The following is a 27,034-nucleotide window of genomic DNA, read 5'->3' as shown; positions in this document are numbered from 1 at the left end:
ATGCCTTGTCAGGGACTCATTCCTGATTGCTGGAGTCAATGGTTCCCACTTCCAGGGCCTCAGTCTGCTTCAGTAGGAGCGTGGCTGCATCCCAGGACCTGGAATTTCAAGTACATTCTGTCTTGTCTTTTTTATAGTATTTATTTATCTATTTATTTTGACTGCCCCAGGCCTTAGTTGCAGCACATGGATTCTTTGAACTTCTTTAAGACCTGCAGGATCTTTAGTTGTAGCATGTGGGGTCTAGTCCCCTGACCAGGTATGGAACATGGACCCCCTGCATTGGACCACCAGGGAAGTGGCCCCCCCCCCGCCCCTCCCCCCCATCTTTTGTCTGCCGCAGCTCACATAATGGAGTGTTTATCTCAGAGGCTAGATGTGATATCTGTTGTCTTGAAAGCATGAAAAAGATCGGAAATAAATATCCTTTTTAAAATTGTATCTTGGATCAGGAGCTTTAAGTTAGGTGAATCTTAGAATCAATCACTCTCTTAAAGAGTACATAGGAATTCTTGATCTCATTTCCACTGTCTTTTACTAATCTGTTTCATTAACAGTCTATCCCCTAAATAGTAAAACCAGTGACTTTTAGCTCTAAAAGAGATATTAGTTTCATAACTATTATTGTTGCAGTATGTGTTTTCTCGACCTGTACTGTGATCAGCTGTACTTTTCTATTGTACTTTTGTTTTCTGTTGTACTTTTGTTTCTGTTGTACAGGTTTTCTTGACCTGTACTTTTCTATTGTAGCATTTTATTGGGTCTGAGAACCTTCAAGTATGCAACCGCAACTGCTACAACTGATTTTATGTGTCGCTATATGATTCTGGAAGTTAACTTTAGAATACTACAGAATGAGGCCTATATATTTCCTTTTACATATAATTTGATAGAAACGTTTTAAAATGCAGTAATTCTTTAAAGGAAAACCATATGCTCAGGTGGGTCAGCCTGCGGAGGGCGCACCTGCCCGGGAGGCGGAGTAGGCGGGGCCTCGGCCACGCGCGGGCTCGGATGCGGGCTGGGGGCGGTGCCTTTTCTCTGTGCGCGCGGCGGCGGGGGGAAATGATTGGTGGCCCTTGAACCGGAAGTGGTTGGCGGCGCGCGGGCTCTCGGAGGGACCGGTTGGCTCTGCAGCCTGCAGGATGGTGGGCGGTGGCGCGAAGCGTGGACTCCGCGGAGAGGGGCCGCAGGTACCGCAGGGAGGTCCGAGGGCGGCCGTGGGCCCGAGGATCGCGCGGCGCGTTTGTACCCGGCTGGAGGGCAGGCCGCGCGCTGCGGTCGGAGCGGAGAGCGGCGCCGCGCCTCGCCTTTTCGGGTCCGTCGGGGTCGCGCTGACAGCTCAAGGCCGGTTACAGTTTTGGGGTCCAGCCGGGGGGCGGCCACAGCCCGGGGTCCTCGGGGTCAGGCTGGCGCGGTCTGGCGGACCTCCCCCGGGGGGCGGGTTGACTTAACCCACTCCCCCTACACCACCCTCCCTGTCCCACTGGCCAGGTCGGCGTAGGAAGCGCGCCTGCACCCGCAGGATGGCGTGTGGGGCCCCTCCCATGGAGCCGTCCCCGAAGCGGGTGACTCAGGAGAGCGGTGTCGAGGCGCAGCGCCGGCTCGGTCCGGGGCGCTCGGGATAGGGAAGAGGGGCGCTCACTCGGAGGAGTCGTCTGCTCAGGCTTTCCTTGCTATCTCACGCGCGTCAGCACTGCAAGCAGGAGAGTCCGGCTGGAAAGAGTAAAGGAGGGTTTCCAAAACTTCCTTCAGCCGCTCTGTCAGCTGGGGTGCAGGTGGTGGCGGGGTCGGGGTGAGACGGTGCCGGAGGGCCAAGTTCTGGGCGGCCTTTGCCCCCGTCCCGCTTTTTAGGAGTACAAGGGTAAATGAAGGATAAAGGCAGCCTTCAGGGGGACAGGTACTACGTAGTCCTGAACTCTCGTTGAGAACTGGGGGAACCTGAACTAGCATGTGAGCTCAGGCAGCGCTGAAAGCGCTCTTTCCTCCCTTTAAAGGGGCAGTGAACTGCTCTGACAGAATGTTAGTGTTAGGAAAAAAGCCTCAGAAATGAAGAGGAGTCCACGGAGGCTACGGTTAACCTAATATAGGTAGCAGTTATGTATTCTGTGTTAGCACTGTTCTGTCTGTGTCTACAAATAATTTATTGTCACAGCCTTATGATGTAGACCTTTTTTGTAACTGAGAAAATAGGGCACAGAGGTCAGATAACTCGCCCAAGGTGACAGAGCTGGAAATGGCGAGAGACAAGAATCTCCCTGAGCAGTCTAGCCAATATGCAAAACTGCCTTTCATTGAGGTACATTTAAAGACTCTTCTTTATAACATAGATTTGCGCCTGTCTTTGAAAGTCTAACCAGAGACTGTTACACAAACAAGAGGGAGGGTGGGTCAGGGCTTGATGAGTTCCTGCTGTTGCCTTTTTGCAGTTGGAGAGGCAGCATGCAGTGGTTAAGCACCACCCCTGCACCCTGGAGCTGGTCCACCTGGGGTTCAGTGCGGTTCTTCACTTTCTAGGTGGAGACCCAGGGCAAGTCACTTAACCTTAGGTTTCCTCCTCTGTAGAGTGTGGCTAATAGTACCTATTAATAGCTCACGAGTTACTCCTGGGGATTAGATGAATTCCATCTATAGGCGTTTAGAACAGTGGCAGGCACTGTAGTAAGCGCATAACAAGTACTTATCACTAACACTGTTTACTATCATCTTTATTGGTGATAGCATCACTATTGGGGCTTCCCAGGTGGCGCTAGTGATAAAGAACCAGCCTGATAATGCAGGAGACTTAGATGCTCCTGGGTCGGGAAGATCCCCTGGAGGAGGAAATGGCAACCCTCTCCAGTGTTCTTGCCTGGAGAATTCCACGGACAGAGGAGCTTGGCAGGAAACAGTCCGTGGGGTCACAGAGAGCAGCCTTTTTGTTCAGTTAAATTTTTTATGACCTGTGACACACTGTAATCTTTGGCATAATCCACTGTTATCCTTGGTCATGGCCCACTTTGACCTCATTTGTTTAGTTATAGAACAGACACCTGGGAAGCCATTGCCCAGCCCAGGCACTGAAAGGAGGACCATAGCTCTCCATCTTCATGGTCCTCTCCTGTCCTTGCTGCCCAGCTCTTTCCTGTGGCCCCTACTCAGGGCATCTACAATCCTCAACTGTCTGTTTTTCCCTTGTCGTCTTCTTTTAGCCTTATCACCCATGAGTTTATTATGCCTGTCTGAACAGTATATTTTGAACTTCATAAAATGGCTGTCATGCTGTATATAATCTTCAGGGATTTTTTTCTTCATTTAATGTTGTTAACATTGATCCATATTGTTTGTGGCTGTTTGCTTTTCACTAAGTAATACTTCATTTTGAGCCCTCTGAACCCAGTATCACAGAAGACTAACCAATATGATCACATGGACCACAGCCTTGTCTAAGTCAATGAAACTATAAGCCATGCCATGTAGGGCCACCCAAGACGGACGGGTCATGGTAGAGAGTTCTAACAAAACACGGTCCACTGGAGAAGGGAATGGCAAACCACTTCAGTATTCTTGCCTTGAGAACCCCATGAACTGTATGAAAAGGCAAAAAGATAGGACACTGAAAGGTGAACGCCACAGGTCAGTGGGTGTCCAACATGCTACTGGAGATCAGTGGAGAAATAACTCCAGAAAGAATGAAGAGACGAGGCCAAAGAAAAAACAACACCCAGTTGTGGATGTGACTGGTGATGGAAGTAAAGTCTGATGCTGTAAAGAGCAATATTGCATAGGAACCTGGAATGTTAGGTACATGAATCAAGGCAAATTGGAAGTGGTCAAACAGGAGATGGCAGGAATAAATGTCGACATGTTAGGAATCAGTGAACTGAAATGGACTGGAATGGGTGAATTTAACTCAGATGACCATTATATCTACTACTGTGGGCAAGAATCCCTTAGAAGAAATGGAGTGGCCATCATAGTCAACAAGAGTCTGAAATGCAGTACTTGGATGCAATCTCAAAAACAACAAAATGATCTCTGTTCATTTACAAGGCAAACCATTCAATATCACAGTAATCCAAATCTATGCCCCAACCAGTATTGCTGAAGAACCTGAAGTTGAACGGTTCTGTGAAGACCTACAAGACCTTCTAGAACTAACACCAAAAAAAGATGTCCTTTTCATTATAGGGGACTGGAATGCAAAAGTAGGAAGTCAAGAAACACCTCGGGTAACAGGCAAATTTGGCCTTGGAGTACAGAATGAAGCAGGGCAAATGCTAATAGAGTTTTGCCAAGAGAATGCACTGGTCAGAGCAAACACCCTCTTCCAACAACACAAGAGAAGACTCTATACATGGACATCACCAGATGGTCAACAGTGAAATCAGATTGATTATATTGTTTGCAGCCAAAGATGGAGAAGCTCTATACAGTCAGCAAAAACAAGACCAGGAGCTGACTGTGGCACAGACCATGAACTCAATGCCAAATTCAGATTTAAATAGAAGAAAGTAGGGAAAACCACTAGACCATTCAGGTATGACCTAAATCAAACCCCTTATGATTATACAGTAGAAGTGAGAAATAGATTCAAGGGTTTAGATTTGATAGACAGTGTGCCTGAAGAACTATGGATGGAGGTTCATGACATCGTACAGGAGGCAGAGATCAAGACCATCCCCAAGAAAAAGAAATGCAGATAGACAAAATGGTTGTCTGAGGAGGCCTTACAAATAGCTGTGAAAAGAAGAGAAGCAAAAGGCAAAGAACAAAAGGAAAGTTATACCCATTTGAATGCAGAGTTCCAAAGAGTAACAAGGAAAGATAACAAAGCCTTCCTCAGAGATCAGTGCAAAGAAATAGAGGAAAACAATAGAATGGGAAAGACTAGAGATCTCTTCAAGAAAATTAGAGATACCAAGGGAACATTTCATGCAAAGATGGGCACAAGAAAGGACAGAAATGATATGGACCTAACAGAAGCAGAAGATATTAAGAAGAGGTGGCAAGAATACACAGAAGAACTGTACAAAAAAGATCTTCACAACCCAGATAAATCAGGATGGTATGATCACTCACCTAGAGCCAGACATTGTAGAATGCGAAGTCAGGTGGGCCTTAGGAAGCATCACTATGAACAAAGCTAGTGGAGGTGATGGACTTCCAGTTGAACTCTTTCAATCCTGAAAGATGATGGTGTGAAAGTCCTGCACTTGATATACCAGCAAATTTGGAAAACTCAGCAATGCTGCAGTACTGGAAAAGGTCAGTCTTATTTCAAGTCTCCAAGGAAGGCAGTGCCAAAGAATGCTCAAACTACTGCACAATTGCACTCATCTCACATGCTAGTAAAGTAGTGCTCAAAATTCTCCAAGCCAGCCTTCAACAGCACATGAACCGTGAACTTCCAGATGTTGAAGCTGGATTTAGAAAAGGCAGAGGAACCATAGATCTAATTGACTACATCTGTTTGATCATCGAAAAAGCAAGAGAATTCCAGAGAAACATCTACTTCTGTTTTATTGACTATGCCAAAGCCTTTGACTGTGTGGATCACAATAAACTGTGGAAAATTCTGAAAGAGATAGGAATACCATACCACCTCACCTGCCTCTTGAGAAATCTGTATGCAGGTCAGGAAGCAACAGTTAGAACTGGACATGAAACAACAGACTGGTTCCAAATAGGAAAAGGAGTACGTCAAGGCTATATATTGTCACCCTGCTTGTTTAACTTCTATGCAGAGTACATCATGAGAAACGCTGGGCTGGAAGAAACACAAGCTGGAATCAAGATTGCCGGGAGAAATATCAATAACCTCAGATATGCAGATGACACCACCCTTATGGCAGAAAATGAAGAGGAACTAAAAAGCCACTTGATGAAAATGAAAGAGGAGAGTGAAAAAGTTGGCTTAAAACATTCAGAAAACTAAGATCATGGCATCTGGTCCCATCACTTCATGGCAAATAAATGGGAAAACAGTGAGAGACTTCATTTTGGGGGGCAACAAAATCACTGCAGACGGTGACTGCAGCCATGAAATTGAAAGACTCTTGCTCTTTGGAAAGAAAAGTTATGACCAAGCTAGACAGCATATTAAAAAGCAGAGACATTACCAACAAAGGTCCATCTAGGCAAGGCTATGGTTTTTCCAGTGGTCATGTATGGATGTGAGAGTTGGACTATAAAGAAGGCTGAGCGCAGAAGAATTGATGCTTTTGAACTGTAGTGCTAGAGAAGACTCTTGAGAGTCCCTTGGACTGCAAGGAGATCCAACCAATCCATCCTAAAGGAAATCAGTCCTGAGTATTGATTGGAAGGACTGATTCTGAAGCTGAAACTCCAATACTTTGGCCCTGATGAGGAGAACTTTGAAAAGACCCTGTTGCTGGAAAAGATTGAAGGCAGGAGAAGAGACAACAGAGGATGAGATGGCTGGATGGCATCACCGACTCAATGGACAAGAGTTTGAGTGAACTCCGGGAGTTGGTGATGGACAGGGAGGCCTGGCGTGCTGCAGTCCATGGGGTCACAAAGAGTTGGACACGACCGAGCAACTGAACTGAAAACTCCATTGTTTGAAAATACTGTAACCATTCTCCTGTCAGTAGGCATTCTCATCTGTCCTGTTTTCCACTCATAAAACAGTACTTTTCTATGTATATCATCTGGTTCATGAATCCACTTTTCAGATTTTAAATGATACCTAAAGTTACAAGGTCAGCTTGAGCCTGAAGTTTAGGATTTCTCAATCTTGGTTCTGTGGACATTTGAGCCAGTTAAGCTTCTCTTAAAGGGCCTCTCCTGTGTTGTCGGACACTTAGCAGTGTCCGTGGCCTCCACCCACTAGAGTAGCAGTAGCACATGCTCCCTCGCAAGTTTGTACAACCAGTAATGTCTCCAGACACTGCTGAGTGTGCCCCCCTGGAGGCAGGATGGCTCAGGTGGAACAGCCCTGATGTAGATGGAAAGGAAGGACAGGAAGGAAAGTTCCTAGAAGGAACAGTACCTACCGCTTCTCAGAGGCTGAAGATGTGTAACCTTTGACCAGGAGTTTTATCTCTGCGGGAATGGGCCCGGTATCTGAGGGGCATTGGAAAGCCTAGCCTACTTACAGAATGCACCTATATTGCAGAGATGCTGGAGGGAGTTTTATAACCAATCTGGCATTAAAGGACCTTTTCTGAAATAATTTTTTAACTGTTTTAATTGTTTTAACCTCTCTTATATCCAGTTATATCTGACAATTTCCTTCCAGTATGATTGCTTAGTCTGTTTAAACAAGAGGCATGATGGCATCCTGTTTACCCAAACAAAGTGAAACCTGCTATTTTCTTTCTTTCATTTCATTTTTTATTTTGTATTGGGAGTATAGCCGATTAACAATGTTGTGGTAGTTTCAGGTGGACAGTGATGGGACTCAGCCACACATACACGTGTATCCATTCTGCCTGCAAACCCCCCTCCCATCCAGGCTGTCATGTAACACTGAGCAGAGTTCCCTGTGCTCTACAGTAGGTGCTTGTTGGTTATCTATTTTAAACGTAGCAGTGTGTTCATGTCCATCCCAAACTCTCTTATTATCCCTTCCCCTGCATCCTTCCGCACCTCAACCCCCCACCCCACCCCACCCCCAACCATAAGTTCATTCTCTCAAGTCTGTAAGTCTGTTTCTGTTTTGTAAATAAGTTCATTTGTATCATTTCTTTTTAGATTCCACATATAAGGGATGTCAAAGGATATTTCTCCTCTGTCTGACTTCAGTCAGTGTGACAATCTCTAGGTCTACTTATGTTGCCACAAATGACATCATTTTATTCTTTTTAGTGGTTGAGTAATACTCCATTATATATACACACCACATCTTTATCCATTCCTCTGTTGAGGACTTTCAGGTTGCCTCCATGTTTTGGCTATTGTAAACAGTGCCTCAGTGAACGCTGAGGTACATGGATCCTTTCAGATATGTTTTACTCTAAATATATGCCCAAGAGTGGGATTTCTGCATCATAGGGTAGCTCTATTTTAGTTTTTTTAAGGAATCTTTATACTGTTCTCCATGGTGGCTCTACCAGTTTATATTCCCACCAACAGTGTAGGAGGGTTCTCTTCGCTCCACACTCTCTCCAGCATTTATTGTTCGTGGATTTTTTGAAGATAGCCATTTTGACTGGTGTGAGATGATACCTCATTGTAGTCTTGATTTGCATTTCTCTATTTAGCAAAGTTGAACATGTTTTCACGTGCCTCTTGGCCATCTATGTCTTTTTTGGAGGAGTGTCTGTTAACTCTTCTGTCCATTTTTTGACTGAGTTGTTTGTTTTGATGTTGTTAAACCTCATGAAGTGTTTCTAAATTTTGAAGACTAATCCATTATAGGTCATATTACATGCAAATATTTTCTCCCAGTCAGTGGGTTGTCTTTTCATTTTTTTTAAATTGTGTTCTTTGCTGTGCAAAAGCTTTTGAGTTTAACTAGGTCCCATTTGTTTTTGTTTCCATTATTCTAGGAGACAAATCAAAAAAGATACACTGCAATTTATGTCAGAGAATGTTTATAGTGCCTGGTCTCATATTTAGGTCTTTAATCTATTTGGGTTTATTTTTGTGTGTGGTGTTAAAGAACGACCTAATTTCATTTTCTTACAAGTAACTGTCCAGTTTCACCAGCATCATTTGTTGAAGAGACTGTCTTTCCCACATTGTGTAGTATTGTTGCCTTTGTTGTAGGTTAATTGGCTATGGTTGCACGGGTTTATTTCTGGGTTTTCTATCCTGTCCCATTGATCTGTATTTCTATTTTTGTGCCAGGGCATACTGTTTTGATGACTGTAGCTTTGTAGTAAGTACAGTCTGAAGTCAGGGAGCCTGATTCCTCCAACTCTGTTTCTCTTTTTCAAAACTGCTTTAGCTATTTGGGGTCATTTGTGTCTCCATAGAAATTTTAAGATTTTTTGTTCTAGTTCTGTGAGAAATTGGTTATTTGATAGGGATTGCATTGAATCTGTAGATTGCTTTGAGTAATATAGTCATTTTGACAATATTGATTCTTCTAATCCACAATCATGGTATATGTCTCCATCTGTTTATATCTTCTTCAATTTATTTTGTTAGTGTCTTAGTTTCCACAGTGTGGGTCTTTTACCTCCTTGGGTAGGTTTATTACTAGGTAGTTTATTCTTTTTGATACAATGATAAGTATAATTGTTTCTTGAATTTTTCTTTCTGATATTCGGTTGCTAGTGTATAGAAATGCAACAGATTTCTGAGTTAATTTTGCATCCTGTGAGTTTAGTAGACACATTGATGAGCTCTGGTAGTTTTCTGGCAGCATCTTTAGGATCTTCTGTGTATACTGTCATGTCAACTGCAGACAGTGACAGTTTAACTTCTTTTCCAGTTTGGATTCCTATTCTTTCTTTCTCCTCTCTGATTGCCGTAGCTAGTACTTCCAAAACTGTATTGAATAAAAGTGGCAAGAGTGGACATCCTTGTGGGGATTCTTTTCTTGTTCCTGATCTTAGATGAATGCTTTCAGCTGTTCATCATTGAATATGATGTTGGCTGTAGGTTTGTGATATATGGTCTTTATTATGTTGAGGTGTGTTCCCTCTGTGCTTACTTTCTGTAGAGTCTTTATTGTAAACAGCTGAATTTTGTCAGAGGCTTTTTTCTGCATCTGTTGAAATGATCATATGTTTTTATTCTTCAATTTGTTAATATGGTGCATAACACGGATTTGCAAATATTGAAAAATCCTTGCTACCCTGGGATGAATCCCACTTGCTTATGGTGTATCATCCTTTTAATGTATTGTTGGGTTTGGTTTGCTGGTATTTTGTTGAAGCTTTTTGTGTCTGTATTCATCAGTGATACTCACCTGTAACTGTCTTTTTTTGTGTGGTGTCTGTCTGGTTTTGGTCCAGGGCAATGGTGGCCTCATCGAGAGTGTTTGGAAGTGTTCCTTTCTCTAGAGTATATGGAGACATAAACTTGGTGAACCTGATCTTGGAATTTACAGGAGAAGTGGAGGGGAAGATCTTTGGAAGGGGCTGCAGTCTCTCACAATGACAGTTGAATGGGCTGTCAGTAAATTATGAATTGTGTCTCTTTAAAGCTCACACGTGGGTTTCCCACGTGGCACAGCAGTACAGAATCCATCTGCAATGCAGAAGATGCAGGTCTGATCCCTGGACTGGGAAGATCATTTTGAGTAGGAAATGGCAACCCACTCCAATATTCTTGCTTGGAAACTATTGTGGACAGAAGAGCCTGGTGGGCTATAGTCTATGGGGTCCCAAAGAGTCGGACATGACTTAGCACAGCATACACACCTGTGAAGGCATCTGGTCCTGGACTTTGGCTTGTTGGGAGTTTCTTGATAAACATAGTTTCAGTTTCAGAGTTCGTGATTGACCTATTCGTATTTTCTGTTTCTTCCTGGTTCAGTTTTGGGAGACCGCATCTTCCTAAGACTTTGTCCATTTCTTCTAGGTTGTCCATTTTATTGGTGTATCGTTGCTCGTAGTAGTCTCTCATGGTCCTTAGTGTTTCTGTGGTGTCCACTGTAGCTTCTTTTTCATTTCTCATTGTATTGATTTGAGTACTCTCCCTTTTTTCCTTGATGAGTCTGGCTAAAGGTTTATCAATTTTGTTTATCTTTTCAAAGAACCAGCTTTTAGTGTTGCTGATCTTTTTGCTGTTTCCTTTTGTCTCTGTTTCCTTTATTTATGCACTGATCTCTTTGATTTCTCCCCTTATACTAATTTTAGGTTTTGTTCTTCTTTCTCTAGTTGCTTTAGGTGTAAGATTAAGTTGTTTATTTGAGATTTTTCTTGTTTCTTGAGGTAAGATTCTGTTGCCGTAAACTTACGTCTTAAAACTGCTTTTGCTGCATCCCATAAAACCCTGCCCTTTTCCTATTCCTCATTTCCTGCTGTTTACCTTTTCTTTTATACATTTTGGTTTTTTGCTTTCTGTGTTTCTGTTATCTTAGATGTGTTTAGATATTTGTTGTGTGTGCCCCTCCTGACCCAATATATTATAAACTGTTCTTTTTTCCCTTGCTCAAAAGAATCCCCAGATTTTACTCAAACACCATATATAGAGTTTTAAAGAAAATGCATGTATCTCATAGAGTTGGGTGAATAAGATGAGCGATATCGTTAAACAGTCCATACTGCTGAAATTACTTTTAGAGAAACTAAGTTTTGTGTGCTGATTTTCAGTGTGAAAAACCGGTCGATGTGAAGAAGAGTAAGTCCTGTGAAGCTGACGTGCCCAGTGACCTTCGAAAAGAGGTGGAAAGCCATTACAGGCTTCCTCTGCCTGAAGATTTCTACCACTTCTGGAGGTTCTGTGAAGGACTTGACCCTGAACAGCCAGCTGGTGAGTGTTCCAGAACCTTCCTCCTGCTGCTGCCAGTGGAAAAGGCAGTAGGAAGCTGGACTCAGGATCTAAACAGTTCACAGAAAAGGAGCTTCCCCAAAGAGGTGTGAAATCAGAGAAGCAGAAGGCGATGGTGCCGCTGTGACCTGTCACACTAGCAGAGGCGCATCCCCCGCAGTGTGCTCTGATGAGCGGCTGGGAAAGCGGCGCGCACTCTGACCGTCAGCGCGGCTTAGCAGCTGCTTCTAGGAGCCTGTTGTACGGACACAGTGAACCCAAACCTGTGTTCAACAACAGTGAAACAAGAAGTAGGAAACAGCGCATGTGCTCACTGTCACGCATCTGTTCAGTGGACTGTATATATAGTTTCAGAAGAATCCGGCAGATTTGTAGGCAGTAATGAAGCATCGTGCCTGGAATATTTAAGTGAAAAAAGAGACCGTGTATAGCTTTTGCTGGATTAGTGTTATGTCAGGAACATACACAGCCATGCACACAGATACACACCACACTCAGATATACAGACACAACGCACACACAGAGACACAGGCGCACATTCTTGTATACCTTGTGGGCATACTGTCCCTAGAAGGTACACCAAAAACGGGTCATGCTGCAGCAGTTCCTTTTTCTTGTTACCCTTTTGTACTGATGGAGTGTCTTCATGCAGTGCGGGGCGGCACTCCTAGACTGTAGACAGGAACGTGTACCGGGAGAGAGCTGGGCTTGGGCTGTGTTATCCACACACTGCCACCGTGCAGCAGCAGCCTGTCTACAAGTCTTCACAGACGTGTGCAAGTGTGCATTGCAGACGTGTGCAAGTGTGTTAGCAGAGATGGCCCCTGAAGCAATGTTTAGAATGAAAATGCAGCAGATAGTAAATGCCCATCAATAGAGTAGACATCCTCTTGAAAGAAACGTTCAGTAGCCTGAGAAACTGTTCAGAGGATTTAAGTGAGAACAGGATGAAGAACTAAAAAGCAGAGTACAAACAGCAAGATCTCCCTTTATAGCCCTGTCTCATATCTGTTCATGGAGGGGGATGTTATTTTTCTCCCTCCAAGTCAACTGTCTCCATGCCCTTCTCACTGCTGGCCCTTCCAAGAGCTCCCCCTCCACAGGATCCTGGGCCCTGGTCCTGCCTCTGTGGGAAGCAGAGGGGCCTGTCTGTCGTAAGCGTGCCCACCTGGTGACTCTGATCAGTGACTGGAGAAGGAAGTGGATCCAGTCTGGGTTAGGGTGAGACAGACGGAGCGCCCAGGAGGCCAGGAATTGAGACTGATCAGTAGTTGAGGTGGGGGAGGGAGGAAGTACTTTGATGAAACACATTTGTAGTTAAATTACTCGTCCTCATCCGCTAGCCCTCTTGCCTCTCCCTTTGTCTGGGTATGCTCAAGTATTTGAGGCAACAGCTGCACTGCATAGTAATGAGACAAGCTAAACGTCTGCAGCTCTAATAGGCACCCAGGAACACAGAACTGCTCTGTTTGGGCCAAAGTCAGAAACAGCGGGAGTGTTTGAAATGTCCTCAGTGGTAAAGTTACGAGGAAATCCTAAATGTAAGGGCCACGTCTTCATTGCTTTGATTTCTTTTCCATAGAGTGTTTACAGCAGACATCTTCACGTGACTGAAGACTTCTTTTACTTTAGAAGCTCTTTTTAAAGACAGTTGCTTAGAAACATTTTTCTGAATGAACGGTCCTATTTTCTGCTTCTTCTAAGTAAACTTGTTTAATTTATAGATTCGCTATCTGCAAGCCTTGGACTTCGATTAGTGGGTCCTTATGATATCCTTGCCGGAAAACATAAAATAAAGAAAAAGTCAGCAAGCTTGAATTTTAATCTTCACTGGAGATTTTACTATGATCCTCCTGAGTTCCAGACCATTATTATTGGAGACAGTGAAACTCAATTCCACATGGGGTATTTCAGGTAAGGGTCATTTCTTCTAAAATACAGCTTTGTCGTTGTTTAGTCACTAAGTTGTATCTGAGTCTTTGTGACTTCGTGGACTGTAGCCTGCCAGGCTCTGTCCATGGATTGTCCAGGCAAGAATACCTGAGTGGGCTGCCATGCCCTCCTCCAGGGGATCTTCTCAGCCAGGGATTGAACTTGAGTCACCTGCATTGGCAGGCAGATTCTTTAGTGCTGAGCCACAAGGGGAGCCCTTACTTCTCCCAAAATACAGCTATTGTCCCTTTTATGAGTGCGAGCAGACATTCACCGGCCTCCCCAAGGCGAAGGGCATGTGCCCTCTGTTGGTGGGTGCGTGGGCTGTCTGCTGTTCTAACCTACTGACCTAACCTGGAATGGATGAACTTGTTAGGCCAACCTCATCAGTTTTTCTGCTGTGCTTATAAACCTTTTTCTTTGGGGTTGAGAAGAGCTCTTTTTGCCCAGGGAAGGTAATTCGGAGCAGCTGCTGTGGCTTAAGTCAGGCATGTGCTTCCGAGGGCCATGGAACTAAGCATGCACTCTGGAGCAGACTGGTCCTCTTGTTTATTGCCGGGGAACTAAGCATGCACTCTGGAGCAGACTGGACTCTTGGTTATCGTCTGGGTGGCCCTGTACTATTCCCCTGTACCTGTGACTTTCTTGTGACTCACTTTCATTCCACACACGTAACAAGAATGTCTGGGGGTAAATGGATACATGCAAGATGCTCAGACTTTTAGAAATAGAGCTGGTGGGGGCGGGGATCCCTTGTCCACTTGAGAGGTGCTGTCATTGACAGCGGGCTGAGGGACAGAACGTGGAGGGAATGTAGCGGTGCTGTGGGCACCCAGGGCTGGGAGTCAGGCCCTGACCCGCTGGCCTCCCGCTGCCTGTCCAGGACCTTAGCTGAGTCACCTGGTCTCTCTGTGTGGTTTCCTAGTCATACAGTAAAGGGACTTGGTCGTCTGTATGCTTCCCAGTCCTTTCACCGCAAATATTCTGTGATCTTCCTGTCTCGTTTCTTTTTGCTGCTCCACCTTCTTTCTTTTTCACAGACGTAAAACTGGGGTGGGATGATTGTATGTAATTTCACCTCCTTTTGATAAGCTTTATTCCCCCTTTCTTTGTGTTTAGGTATAAAAGTAACTAGGTCCTAAGACTTAATCTTAGGTTCTGTTATATAAATGAGATTTGTTGTGGATATTCCTAAGAAGCCTAGAACTTAAACCTAGCAAATTCATTAGCAATTTTTTAAGACATGCAGATATAAATTCTTATTTTCAAACCTAAAATCTTCCCTTCTGATAAGTTATGGGCAGCTAAATTTTTACTACCTTTTGTTTAAACAGGGATTCTCCTGATGAACTTCCTGTATTTGTCGGTACAAACGAAGCAAAGAAAAATTGTATAATTGTTCAAAGTGGAGATAATGTGTTTGCTGCAGTCAAGTAAGAAAATATTTCACTACCTCTCCTATTGATAATATTTGTTTACAATTTTTATACCATATCAGTCTGTCTCTAATGGGAATTGAGATTTTAAAAAAATTTTTAGAGCATTTCCATGAATTTTGCAGACTTCCCTTGCATACACACTTCATCTTTTCACCAAACAGTTGACTCTTTTCTAACTACTTACTGAAAATATTACTTAAACTTGACCTTATTTGTCCTTATTTGTCCCATGGCAAGGTCACAGGATTTTTAGGCATCTGACTTTAAACACAGTCATGGCGAGCTCCTACTGAGAAGCTGCATTATGTGGAATGTGATTCACACAGGCAGTCTCCACATCCTGGGGGCAGGGTGGGAGTGAGGGGCCGGTGGGGGGGTGTTGCTGACTCAGCTCAGTGGTGGGTGGTCTCTGACCCCCAGAGAAGAGCTGGGGAATGGGGCTCCGGGACTACATTGTCTGTCAGGATCTAGGCCAGTGAGAGGGAGCCCCTTGTCTGCCGTGCCTGGACACTGGGGACGGGACAGGATGGTCACGTGCCTCTGCGAGCCAGTGGGGCTGGATCCGGTCTCCACACTCTGATATCGGGGCCTCGTCTTCAGTAGGGCAGGGGTGGGGGGGCAGGTGGCATGAGCTGAAGCACAGGGTGGGCGTGGCAGGGGCACCTTGCTCTGTCCTGGGCAGCTACAGGCCCTGTCCGCAGCAGCTGTGCAGTGGACTGTAATAAAATGAAGGCATCTGACTCGCCTTAAGTATAAGTAGATCATGTTTGTGTGACGTCTTTTAATCACCTGCTTTTAAAAAGACTTTGATTCCCTGTGCTTGCATGGCACAGATTTGCAGTAAACAGAACTCAGACTCAGTCTGTCGGTGCACCTGCAGGGCCCCTGCACGTGCAGACCGCTGCGTCTGAAGGGCGGAGGGCTCCCGACAGGCTCCCTTCTCTCCTGGCAGCTCTGACGTTACAGAAGGTGTGGCTTGCTCTTCATATTTTATATGGTTCTTCACACCCTTTGGGTTGATTGTTGCGTTTAAACTGGTGCCACCTTTATTGCAAACAGCAGTAGTTTGTTTCCTTGTCTCCTGCACTGATGTGTGGGTCCATGGGGGAGAGGCTTTTTCCTGTGCACGGTGCCTGCTCTGTGAGTCAGGCATTCAGTCCACAAACTCTTTGACAGCAGAACCACTACAGCAGAACCTACTGGTCTTATTAAAAGAAAGTTCAGTTGTTATCTAAAATAATACAAGATTGTTCTGGCATTTTTTAGCTTATCAGAGAACACAGAAGAAAAAAAACAAAAATTAATTGGTGATAAATTTATAATTTAGGTGAAGACCAGCAAGGATTTGAGTAGCTAATGTTATTCAAAAAATGTTTTGTACTTCGGTAATTTATATCAAACATATGTTTGATAAAGTGTTAATACTTGTATAGGTTATAATACTTTTCATATATTATAGATTATAATACTTTGTCTATATTTACTATAATTTTTGAGACTTTATTGAAATCAGTTAATTGAAATAATTTGTATATCAGCCTGAGTAAGGTATTTTCAGGCAGACCATTTGTTAAAAACAAATTATTTATGCCCAGAGAAACTAGTTTTCTTTGTGTAAGATTTAATAGTAGCCCAAGAAAATGCAAATTCGGCTAACAAAGGTGAGTAAAAATTAAAGAATGGTAATACCCACTGGAGATCAGCCCTGGGTGTTCGTTGGAAAGAATGATGCTAAAGCTGAAGCTCCAGTACTTTGGCCACCTCATGTGAGGAGCTGACTCATTGGAAAAGACTCTGATGCTGGGAGGGATTGGGGGCAGGAAGAGAAGGGGACGACAGAGGATGAGATGGCTGGATGGCATCACCGACTCAATGGACACGTGAGTCTGAGTGAACTCTGGGAGTTGGTGATGGACAGGGAGGCCTGGCGTGCTGCGATTCATGGGGTTGCAAAGAGTCGGACATGACTGAGCAACTGAACTGAACTGAATACCCAGTGGTGTTTACGGTGTAAGAAATCTTTGTGCTCTGTGTTAATTGGTAAAACGTTTATGGAGAGCAGTTGGAATATGGCTGTTTATATATTTTTTCAAAGATTTCTTCACAGATAATGAAGGTTGACAGGTACTGTGCTGCACCTTAAATTAGCAATTCCATTCCTAGCTCCTTATCTGAAGAAATTTTGAGTTCGTACACAGATATCTGTGTATATTTCAGGTTATTTATAAAAAAGAAAAGTTGGAAAAAATGCACATTCCCAGCAGTAGAGAAAATTAGGTAAGTAAAGAGAGACTAGCCATGCAGTGTAGCACCAGGATATTGATCCATCAGGTTAGGAAGGTGTGGACACACTGCGTGAGGAGGCCGTGTAACAGAATGGTGTGCAAAGGTCCCTGCTTCACATCCTGGAATGCACACAGAAATCTGGGTCGGCTGGAGGTTCTAAAATACGTATCTTTATGCAACAGAATTAGAAGTTATTTTCTTCTGCTCTTTCTTTTCCTTAAAATAATTGTAGCAGTAGTCTGGACCTCACATACCTCCTGAAAGGTCTCAGAGACTGTGGGGTGCACAGGCCACTCTGGGCACTGATGCTGAGTTAATGGTTTGAGACCCGCACATGGGAGCTTCACCTCAGCTGCTGCTCCGCAGCCCCTCCAGAGCAGGACTCGGGAACGTTTTTTAAAACTACCTGTTACAGGTAAATCTGAGTGTAGCCCAGAGGTGCACTTCTGTAACTTTAATTAAATGAACATTCATTTCGGTGGACGTTTAATGGCTGCGTACTTCGATCGGGGCCCAAGACCATTTAAAGCATCTGCTACTCACTGTAAATAGGCCAGAATGTCAGGTCTTGGGTCTAGTTGCACTGCTAAATATCCTCTTCTCCTCTCCCCTGCGCCCCAATGCCCTCTGGCGCCCTGCCTTGCTGTCCTGTGTCGTGCGGACTTAATCTCATAGCCCACGACTTTTCAAGCAGTGGCTCTGAGTAGAGTCCTTGAAACTGGGAACCCAGGAGGTTCTGACACGTGCTCAGGTCCGGAACCCTAATTGAACGGCAGCGCTCAGACGGTGGGGTGTGGAGCCTGCCCGCCGGCTCAGGGGCCGTGAGGGGTGCTCTGGGTGGTGGTGGGTGTGTTCTCTGACCCCTCGACGGGTGGGCAGCAGTGGGTGAGCGGCGGACAGTGTGTGGTCACAGCACGGTCCCCAGCTTGCTGACGGAGCTGGAAGGACGAATCGTTCTGCGGCTGGGCGCCGGGTGGGCAGTGCGGAGGGTCTGTGCCAGGGAGAGAGGCCCTGCGGGACCAAGTGCTGAGCTCAGCTGTTTTCCACTTCCACTGGAGACAGTGGCCGGCACACAGCCGGGTATTCCGACCTGAGCGTTCAGGAGACGTTTTCTCAAATGAACTGATGGAGACAATTGACTGTTTGCTGTCATTTCTAAAAATTCAAGATTTGAAAAGCAAACATTAGAATTGGGGGAAGTTGTAACCAGCCTTGTGGGCGTGGCAGCCGCTCACTTGCTGAAGACTTTGCTACTGTGACGGATGGTGCTGTGGCTGTGGTCTCCCCTACCGGGAAGGGATGGGGAGTCTGGTGTGACGGTGAGCTTCACTCTGGGGGAGCGCTCTGTAGCCTAGTGAACTGATGTTTCCCTCCTGAACTGCAGGAGTCTCCCGAGGTCCAGGCTCGGTCACGGCTCATGGAACAGCAGAGGACGTTCTGGCTGTTTCCGCGGGCACATCTCCGCCCTGAGCACCACAAAGCGGTGTCAGAGCGCAGGTTTGAAGCTGAGACAGAGCTGAGCAAGCAGGAGTGAAGTGGTCCTGCCGGGTAGCAGGGCCGCCGGTAGGGGTGGGCCCTGTCCTGGAGGCCCTCCCCATGGGCCCGAGGGAGGCAGGGAGGAGGCTCGGCGTGGAGAGGGGCAGTGAGGGGAGGGGCCCCAGGCCTGCGGCCGGTGTGCTGTGTGGTCCTGTTGACAGACAGACCTCCTGACTCACGGCTGCTGAGGCGAGACGAGGTGTGCTGGGACTTTGCTGTAATTAGGAGACTCTGATCCTGGTGGTCTCGGCTTTAACCAGCGCACATTCTCCCAGCTTGGGTACGGTGTGGTCCTCTGCCTCAGCTTCCCGATTTGTAAAATGGGGATGAGAATAATGCCCCAGCGGGGGCTGCCCAGCATCAGTGCTGGGCAGGAGCGGCTTCCTCCAGCGAGCCTGGCAGTGGCTGCAGGAAGGGGACTGACGTGTGTTCGGCTGGGCCAATTCCAGCTTGCTCTTGCACTCTTGACTTTCTGCTCTAGTGGGAGAAGCCGTCTTTTTTAAAAATTACTGCAGTAAAGTTGGTTTACAGTGGTGTGTTAGTTTCTGCTGTACAGCACATGAATGAGTTACACATACGTCCCGTTTTTTAGATTCTGTTCCCATGTAGCTCATTACAGACTATTGTGTAGAGCTCCCCGTGCTGTATACAGTAGGTCCTTATTAGTTACAGTGTGTATATGTCAGTCCCAATCTCCCAATTTATCCCTTACTTCCTGATAAGCATAAGCTTGTTTTCTACATCTGTAACTCTATCTTTGTTTTGTAGATTCATTTGTATCCTATTTTTAAGGTTCTTTTCCTCACTTCACATAGTACGATCGTCTCTGGGTTCATCCATCCCGCACAGATGACGTCGTTTCGTTCTGTAGCTGCTGAGTAGTCCTCCATTGTGTGTAGGCACCGCATCTTTACCCGCTCCTCTGCTGACGGATGTCTAGGTTGCTTCCACGTCATGGCTGTTGTGAATAGTGTGCAGTGAACACTGGGGTGCACGGACGTGTCTTTTCAGATTATAGTTTCCTCCAGGTGTATGCTCAGGAGTGCGATTGCTGTATCATACGGTAGCTCTGTGCTTAGTTTTTTGAGGACCCGCCATACTGTTCCCCATAGTGGCTGCAGCCAATTTATGTTCCCACCGACAGTGTAAGAGGGTTCCCTTATGTCCACATGCTCTACTGCATTCCTAACGTAAAATTATTTCCGTAACTGGCAATAATGTACTATTTCGCATTCCTTTAGAATTTATTTTGTATACTTCGCTGGCAGTCTGGTAATTAAGACTCTGTGCTTCTTCTGTTGGGGGCACGAGTCCAGTCCCCTATGGGGGAACTAAGATCCCACATGCCTTACCGTGCAACCAAAAAAATAAACAAAAAGTGAAAATAAAAGTAACTTTAAAAAAAGTTATTTTGAATTGTGCTTTTGTATTAGCTTATAAAATAGTTTAGCTTTCCTTTACATTTTTAAAATTTCTTAACACAGATTTGAAGGTAACATTTAAAAGAATTTGCTGATGTTTAAGTATTATAAAGGTCCTCCCGTTCTGCAGAAGTGCAAAATCCTTTTTTGGAGTCTCCACATTCTTTTCTCCTGTTACATCAGACTTCTGCAAGGTTGTCTGTCAGATCCTAGCATCAAGTGATGCAACATAAACTTGGCTTAACCTCACTTTTTAGCTACCTTACGTCTTGGTTGTAGACATCACGGGGATAAACAGATCTTGTTTGCTGCTTCTGTGACTGGCAGGTATTTATTCATACTGCTTTTCTCTTGCCTGAAGAATCTGTTAGGGGCTTGAGAGAACGGTGGTGGTTATTCTGCCCTCTATTTCTCGGGGTCTGGTGCCTGTAACTCGGCTCCCCTCAACTTCCCAGGGTCGGTGCACTTGGTGCGGTAGTAGTGTACAGACGACTGAGGACTGCATACTAATGAGGGCTTTTACTTCTTTTTCAGATTATTTTTGATGAAAAAACTTAAAGAAGTAACAGATAAGAAGAAAACTAGTCTCTTGAAAACCATAGATGAGAAACTCACAGAAGCAGCCAGAGAACTGGGGCTCTCCCTGGAGCAGAGAACCGTGAGGATGAAGCAGAGAGACAAGAAAGTATGAGTCCCATACGTCAGTCTCTGCTGTTTCAGGGTCGGGGTCGGGGTCGGCGGGGGTGGGTTCCCGCTCTCCTTTCCCGCCCACCTGCATCTCCTCCCCTCCCCTCCTGAGGAGAGCTGCCCCCGCCTCCCGCAGGGCTGGCTCCAGGGTGGTTCGGGGCTGGACTGGAAGGGTCCTGCAGGTGTGGTAGGCACGGGACGGGGCACCCTTTCTGTGGTTGCAGAGCTCAGGCCAGGCCAGCCCGGTCTCTCTGTAGTCTTGGTCTGCCAGTTGCTCATCTCATAGTAGAAGAGCAGCTTTGTACCTCACACTTGCTTACATTTCTTTTTTTTAGTAGCTGAGGTTGGATGATTTCATGCCAGGTGGTTTTGGGTAGATTTGTAAAGGTCTGCCTTACGGGCTTTATAGTCAGCCCTGAGGGTAGTTGGCATATGGTCGACGTTGGTCCTGAGCTGTGTACTGGGGCTTGTGAATTCCTCCAGGAAATGGTGTGAGAAGTCTTCTCTCCCTGCTTTATTGAGCCCACCAGCCTTCCTTTTGCACCTGCTGTGTGAGTGGAATTTCATAAACAGCAGATACCTCTGGGTTTGGAATCCTTTGGGGTTTTCACTTGTACCTGCCTGGGTAACTTAACAGAGAAGCTGAAAGAATTCTGCTTTGGGGCAACTGAGAATTCTGAGTCTGTCCTGATAGTCCCTGGGGAGGAGGGACGTTTAACTGGAGTCTGGACACCCAGTCTCCTCCAGCCTCTGAGCAGTGTCTCCTGCATGTGGCTGCTTCATCTGCACATTCGCAGCCAAATGAAGTACTAGTCAACCCTGAATAAGCTAGTACTAGTAACTAAGTACTTTAGCTTAGTTACTGAATCCTACTCCAGTTCCTTTTCTGATCCTGACTCAGCTGCCAGGGTGGGTGACTTTCAGGTAAGTTGGAGTCACTGAATTCCTGTCTTATCAGCTCTTTTAGTCCTTGAGGTCAGGAAGTAGTTTCTAAAAATGTCCATGGAATGATAAACTCCCTGCATAGGGCGTATCGAGCTGCTCTTAAGACTTCATGTTGCTGTTCTGCCTCTCCAGTTTTCACCAGGGGCCTTTTCCCACCTTAGAGTGAGGGGAGGGGAGCATGTCTCACCCCATTGTGACGTAGCCTGGTAAACACATAAATAAAAGAAACCTTAGAACCATGATTTCAGCCATGGTTAGATCATTTGCCTCCGTAAAGGGCACCCCAAAACTAGAAGCTGCCTGACTTAAGGGAAGTTTGCTGGCAAGTCTGCATGCTCCTGGTGAGACAGGGACCTGCGTTTCACAGACGGGCAGGAGTTCTTCACATCTGCTGGGCAGGCCTTCTGGCTCTCTGCCCAGCAGCTGTGGCCTGAACTGACACCACCCCCTGCCTCTGTGGTGGGGCACACGGGGATGACTTCCGTATGCTGACAGTTAGTAAAAGCCATTCATTTCACTGTTCTGTAACTATTTCAAGTGCTTGACTTCTACCTGATTTCAAAGGAAAGAAATAATTACTGTAAACTTCTGCCCTGGGGTCCAAATTTACTGAAATAAAAGGCACATTATATTTTGGCAGAAGTCTTAAGGGTTTGTGTATGAGCTTTATTTGCCCCCTCTTTGTTGTTTTTGTCTATTTTCCATGTTATTTTTGTGTTTTATTTAAGGTGGTGACAAAGACCTTTCATGGAGCAGGCTTGGTTGTCCCAGTGGATAAAAATGATGTTGGATACAGAGAGCTCCCTGAAACTGACGGTAGGGTCTTTATGTGGCCCTGAGCATGTGTTAATGTGTGGGGGGAGCTTCCTTGTGTTGAGTAGCTGGATACAGTTCCCCACCCCACCTGCAGTGATGAACGGCTTAGGCTCTGGGGTCAGGGAGGCTTGAACTGAAGCTGGGTTTGCAGCTGTGTGGCCTTTACCAGTTGTTTAACTTTATTAAACCATGTCTTCCATCTGTCACATGGTGAGTGCGGTGAGTACTGTCCGTCCACAGGGGTGTCTGGGAGTAACCCAGTACATAAGGTGCTTATTATTAATGCACTGCTTGCCTAACAGCGCTCGGAACAGTGTTTTTACAAGTTTAAACAGTACGAGCCTATGGTCTAGGTGACTTTTTCTACTATTTCACCACCTTTGACATTACGGTCAACTTACACGATAGTAGTTTCTGAAATAGCCTGTGTTTGTGGACAGTTTTCCATCTGAATGTAGGTTTTTTTAGCTTTTAGAAGCCCATCCTAAGTTACTCCTTACGTAAGTATAAGCAGTCTTTGCCAATGGACTTTTCATACACAAAATCTAATTATTGCTTTGTTGAAAAGGATAAAATCTCTCCTGAGCTCTCTGCCTGTCCCCTGCCCTTCCCCTTTCCTTTTCTCCTGGGAATACCCCTTCATCTGGCTCCCTTGGGAGGGGAGGGGTGGGGCGTGCAAACAAGAGGGCATCGAGATCAGAAATGTGAAAGCATTGTTTTCTCTAATGTGGATAAATGTTAAGCAGTTTTCTCTCTTTTACCTCAAATTGCATTTGTGCTGTGGCTCCACACCCCCATGTTGGTAAAGGAATTGGTAAAGGTTTAATTCGCCAGTGATTTGTCTCTTGTATTTCTTTTTCTCTACTGCTTTTTAAGAGTAAGTTAGACAAAGGCAAAAAGAGCAAACTTTACTGTCTGTCAGAATTTTTTTTTAATCCAGCTTCTGGTGTGGATGAGCCCAGAGGTGGGCTCTGTGTATGCTTGGTCTCCATACTGTTTTTTATTTTTTTCAACCATTTAAAAATGAAAACACATTCTTATCTTGAGGACAGTTAAAACCAGGTGGGTCAGGCTTGTCCACGGTCTGTGCACCCTGGACTAGCCCAGGGAAAATTTCTGGAAGCTGGTGTGACTCCTGGTTGTAGTTAGACTCATGGAGAAACCACTTTGCTGGAACAAGAAATAGATTTTGTTAAGATCCGAGCATAAAAATGGCTTAAGTAAAACGGCTGATGTGAGTTACAGCACCCAGGCAGGAGGCCCCCAGGGGCGGTGTCACGGGGAGGCGTGGGTGCTCACAGGTAACGCTGCGGCCCTGCTCTCTCAGCCAGCCTCAGGAGAATCTGCAGGACAATTGTGGAGGCCCCGAGCGACACCGACAGACTGCAGGCCTTTGCCCCCATCCAGGAGATGATGACCTACGTGCAGTTTGCTAACGATGAGTGTGACTATGGGATGGGGCTGGAGCTGGGGCTGGACCTCTTCTGCCATGGCTCCCACGTGAGTGAGCACACCCCCCCCAACCCCCACACCCACACACCCCCCCCCACCCCCGCCACCCACACACACCCATACCCACCCCCACCACCCACACACACCCATACCCACCCCACCCCCACCACCCACACACACCCATACCCACCCACACCCACCCACCCACACACACCCATACCCACCCCCACACCCACACCCCCCCCACCCCCGCCACCCACACACACCCATACCCACCCACACCCACCCACCCACACACGGGTGGCGTTTGGACTCAGCTGGAATTTCAAAGTGAACTTTTTGAAATGATTTTAAGCAGATTCTTAAAAGATTCTTGAGTTCTAAGAGTATTTGAGGTTCATCTTATGTTCTGGCCAAGGTGAATGACCAAGACTTTTTTGCCTTCAGGTATATGTTAACATGGGGCTTCCCAAGTGGCTCAGTGGTAAAGAAACCTGCCTGCCAATGCAGGAGATGTAGGTTCGATCCCTGGGTGGGGAACCTCCCCTGGAGGAGGAAATGGCAACCCACTCCAGTATTCTCGCCTGGAGAATCCCATGAACAGAAGAGCCTGGTGGGCTGCAGTCCTCAAGAGTTGAACATGACTTAACAACTCAACAACAAATGTTAAGTTTGTTGTTGTTAAGTCTGTATAGCTACGTATACAGCTTCAGAGTGACATGTACACCTTCTTGGGCTCCATCTCATTCTCTGAAGAGGATCTGTTCTGTGCTAGATGAAGAGTAAATGCTATTTGGAAATATGCTTTAAAATCTTTAAAATGTAGTGGCGATGTTTTATCATTAACACCTCCTCATTAAATAGGAGAAACCCACTTACAGCTCCAGCAGCGGTTACCTCAGCTCTAGTTATTTCAGGGTCAGGGAAGCAGGTGATACGGTGACTTCGGGGCTGTCACCTGCCTCAAGTCCTGTCTTCCCAGCAGTGGCCATGGGAGTGTGGGGAGCGCTCCCCGAACCTCTGTCCTGCTTGTGGCTGTAGTCTGTCCTCCCTGGCCACGGCACCTGGAGACAGGTGAAGGGTCTGCATTTGGGATGCGGGCTTTGTTAAACAAGTGCCTGCTGCACTCTCTGGCTAACGTCCCCTTCTTTGGTTTTTCAGTATTTTCATAAAGTTGCTGGCCAGCTTTTACCTCTGGCATATAATCTGCTGAAGAGGAGTCTCTTTGCGGAAATTATTGAAGCTCATCTGGCAAACAGGAGCCAAGAGGACATGGACCAGCTCGCAGCATGAGTGGGGCTGCCTCTCTGGTGTACAGGATTGCAGAGCTTTAGTGTGAAACATGTTCTTCAGTTTTTAAGGACTACAGGAAATAAATGGATGGCAACTTTACTTTTCTAAAGCTCTAGTGGCCTGCTTTTCTTTCACAGACAGTTGAGTCACCTGCACGGTGATGCCCACCTCACCTACGGAAGAGGGGGTTCAGCCCCACTGTCCCCTCCCAACAGCAGGCCATGCCCAGCGCCTGTGGATGAGCCCGGAGGACTTGGGTCCCAAGACTAGGGGTTAACATGAGCTGCAACCACAAGGATGGGGCCTTGGGGCCCACCCCAGACCCTCCCCAGCTTCAGGTGGACAGCGTTCACCCAGTCCCTGGGGTCCATTCCTTCCGGCACTGCCCCCAGGGCTCGGCCTGTCAATACAGCACAGGAGGTGGACACAGTGTGTGCTAACACGCCAGGAGGACTTTGCATGACAAAGTGCACACTGGGTCTCCAGTGCAGTCCAAGGGGAGCTGTGTTTCACCAGATGCAGATCCTTTTAAAACCTGACAAGACATCCCTCACCTTAAAGACTCAGAGCTCATAGTCAGATGCAAAGCAGCAAGCTGTGGATGGGCCACAGGCCCATGAGCAGAGCTTCCCCGCTGAAGTCAGCTGGCTCACCCCAATCTTGTAGGACCAGCTGGGCCTGCCCACGGAACTCTCAAGTTACTGTGTCGCTGCCTCCTGAGTCGCGAGACCTGGAGTCTTCAGGGCGGCAGGAGCAGGACACACTCCCGGGGAGGCCCTGCAGTCAGATGAGCCTCCAAATGGACGTGTGCCTGGTGAATGAACACGGTGCCCCTCACTTGGTGCCAGGGGGAGTCTCTCCCGCACTGCCAGGGGAATGCCCTGAAGACACGCCCGCCAGTCACAACTCCTCTCAGCTGCAGCCCATGTCCGGCCGCTGAGACACAGCAGATGGGGCCTCAGTCCCATCCAGGATTGGCCCGCGCTGACAGAGGGCCCAGGCTCTGATGCAGTCCCTTCCCTGAGCTCTACCTGCAGGTCCCAGGCGCGTCTGAAGGCCAGGCGCGTCATATTAAAAACCCGACACTGTATAGGGTGTTAAAACATAGTCTAACCTTTGAAGCAGCACTTGAGCTCTTTCCACAGATTTAATTTCTAAGGTCCTTGTTAATATTACAGAAGTATTTAGAAATAGTTAATGCATTTACCTTAATCTCAAGTGTACCTTCCATTAAAACAACACAAGCTGGCTACAAATTCTCGATTCCTTTAACCGTGCTACTTGTTGATACAACCACCTCAAATTTAAGTTTTCTAAATTTGCCTTCTTGTGATTCAGTAACACAGATTTCAACAGGATTGCTTATCAAGGAATAAATGAAAGGGGAAAAAAAATTCAGCTTACCATCCATTCCTCACACACCTGTGTGCACATCATCAGAAGGCTTGGTATATCAGAACTGAAACAGGGTTTGGGCACCAGTGCCAAGAACATGGCAGTTACAACGTGAAGACTACAGCTATGAGCAGGGCTTCCTGACAACAGGCTTGTGAAGACACTTCCAGGCTCCACGCCCAGCAGCTGTGTCCGAGGGCTGGCCTTCCAAGGACTGAGACTTGGTCATTCAAGAGCGAGCTCCTGCCAGCCCGACACCAAACCTCCCCTTACCTCCTTCCTGCTCTGGAGGCCTGGTCCTTCGAAATCTCACCAGACATTTTCAGGTCCTTTCCAGCGGCTGCTGTGGCTCCCAGATGCCACCTGCCTTCCTGTTCATTTTCACCCAGTACCTGGGTTCTTTCATGAATAAAAGCAGCTTCATCCAATTTAACAAAACCA

General features: G+C 46.3%; 1 protein-coding gene across 1 annotated transcript; it reads left to right on the top strand.

Annotated features, from left to right (window-relative positions):
- The first annotated feature begins 1,090 nt into the window (after positions 1 to 1,090).
- Positions 1,091 to 26,481, top strand: LOC128052425 (histone PARylation factor 1). Its single transcript, XM_052644986.1, has 8 exons — positions 1,091 to 1,193; positions 11,214 to 11,373; positions 13,116 to 13,305; positions 14,658 to 14,756; positions 20,540 to 20,690; positions 22,366 to 22,453; positions 23,781 to 23,953; positions 25,067 to 26,481. Exons 1-8 carry the CDS (start codon positions 1,146 to 1,148, stop codon positions 25,196 to 25,198), a joined length of 1,041 nt encoding a protein of 346 aa, XP_052500946.1. The 5' UTR covers positions 1,091 to 1,145; the 3' UTR covers positions 25,199 to 26,481.
- The last annotated feature ends 553 nt before the right edge of the window (positions 26,482 to 27,034 follow it).

Source organism: Budorcas taxicolor, chromosome 8, assembly GCF_023091745.1.
Source record: "Budorcas taxicolor isolate Tak-1 chromosome 8, Takin1.1, whole genome shotgun sequence".
In the NCBI taxonomy this organism is placed as follows: Eukaryota; Metazoa; Chordata; class Mammalia; order Artiodactyla; family Bovidae; genus Budorcas; species Budorcas taxicolor.
This window is presented reverse-complemented; position numbering and strand designations above follow the sequence as displayed.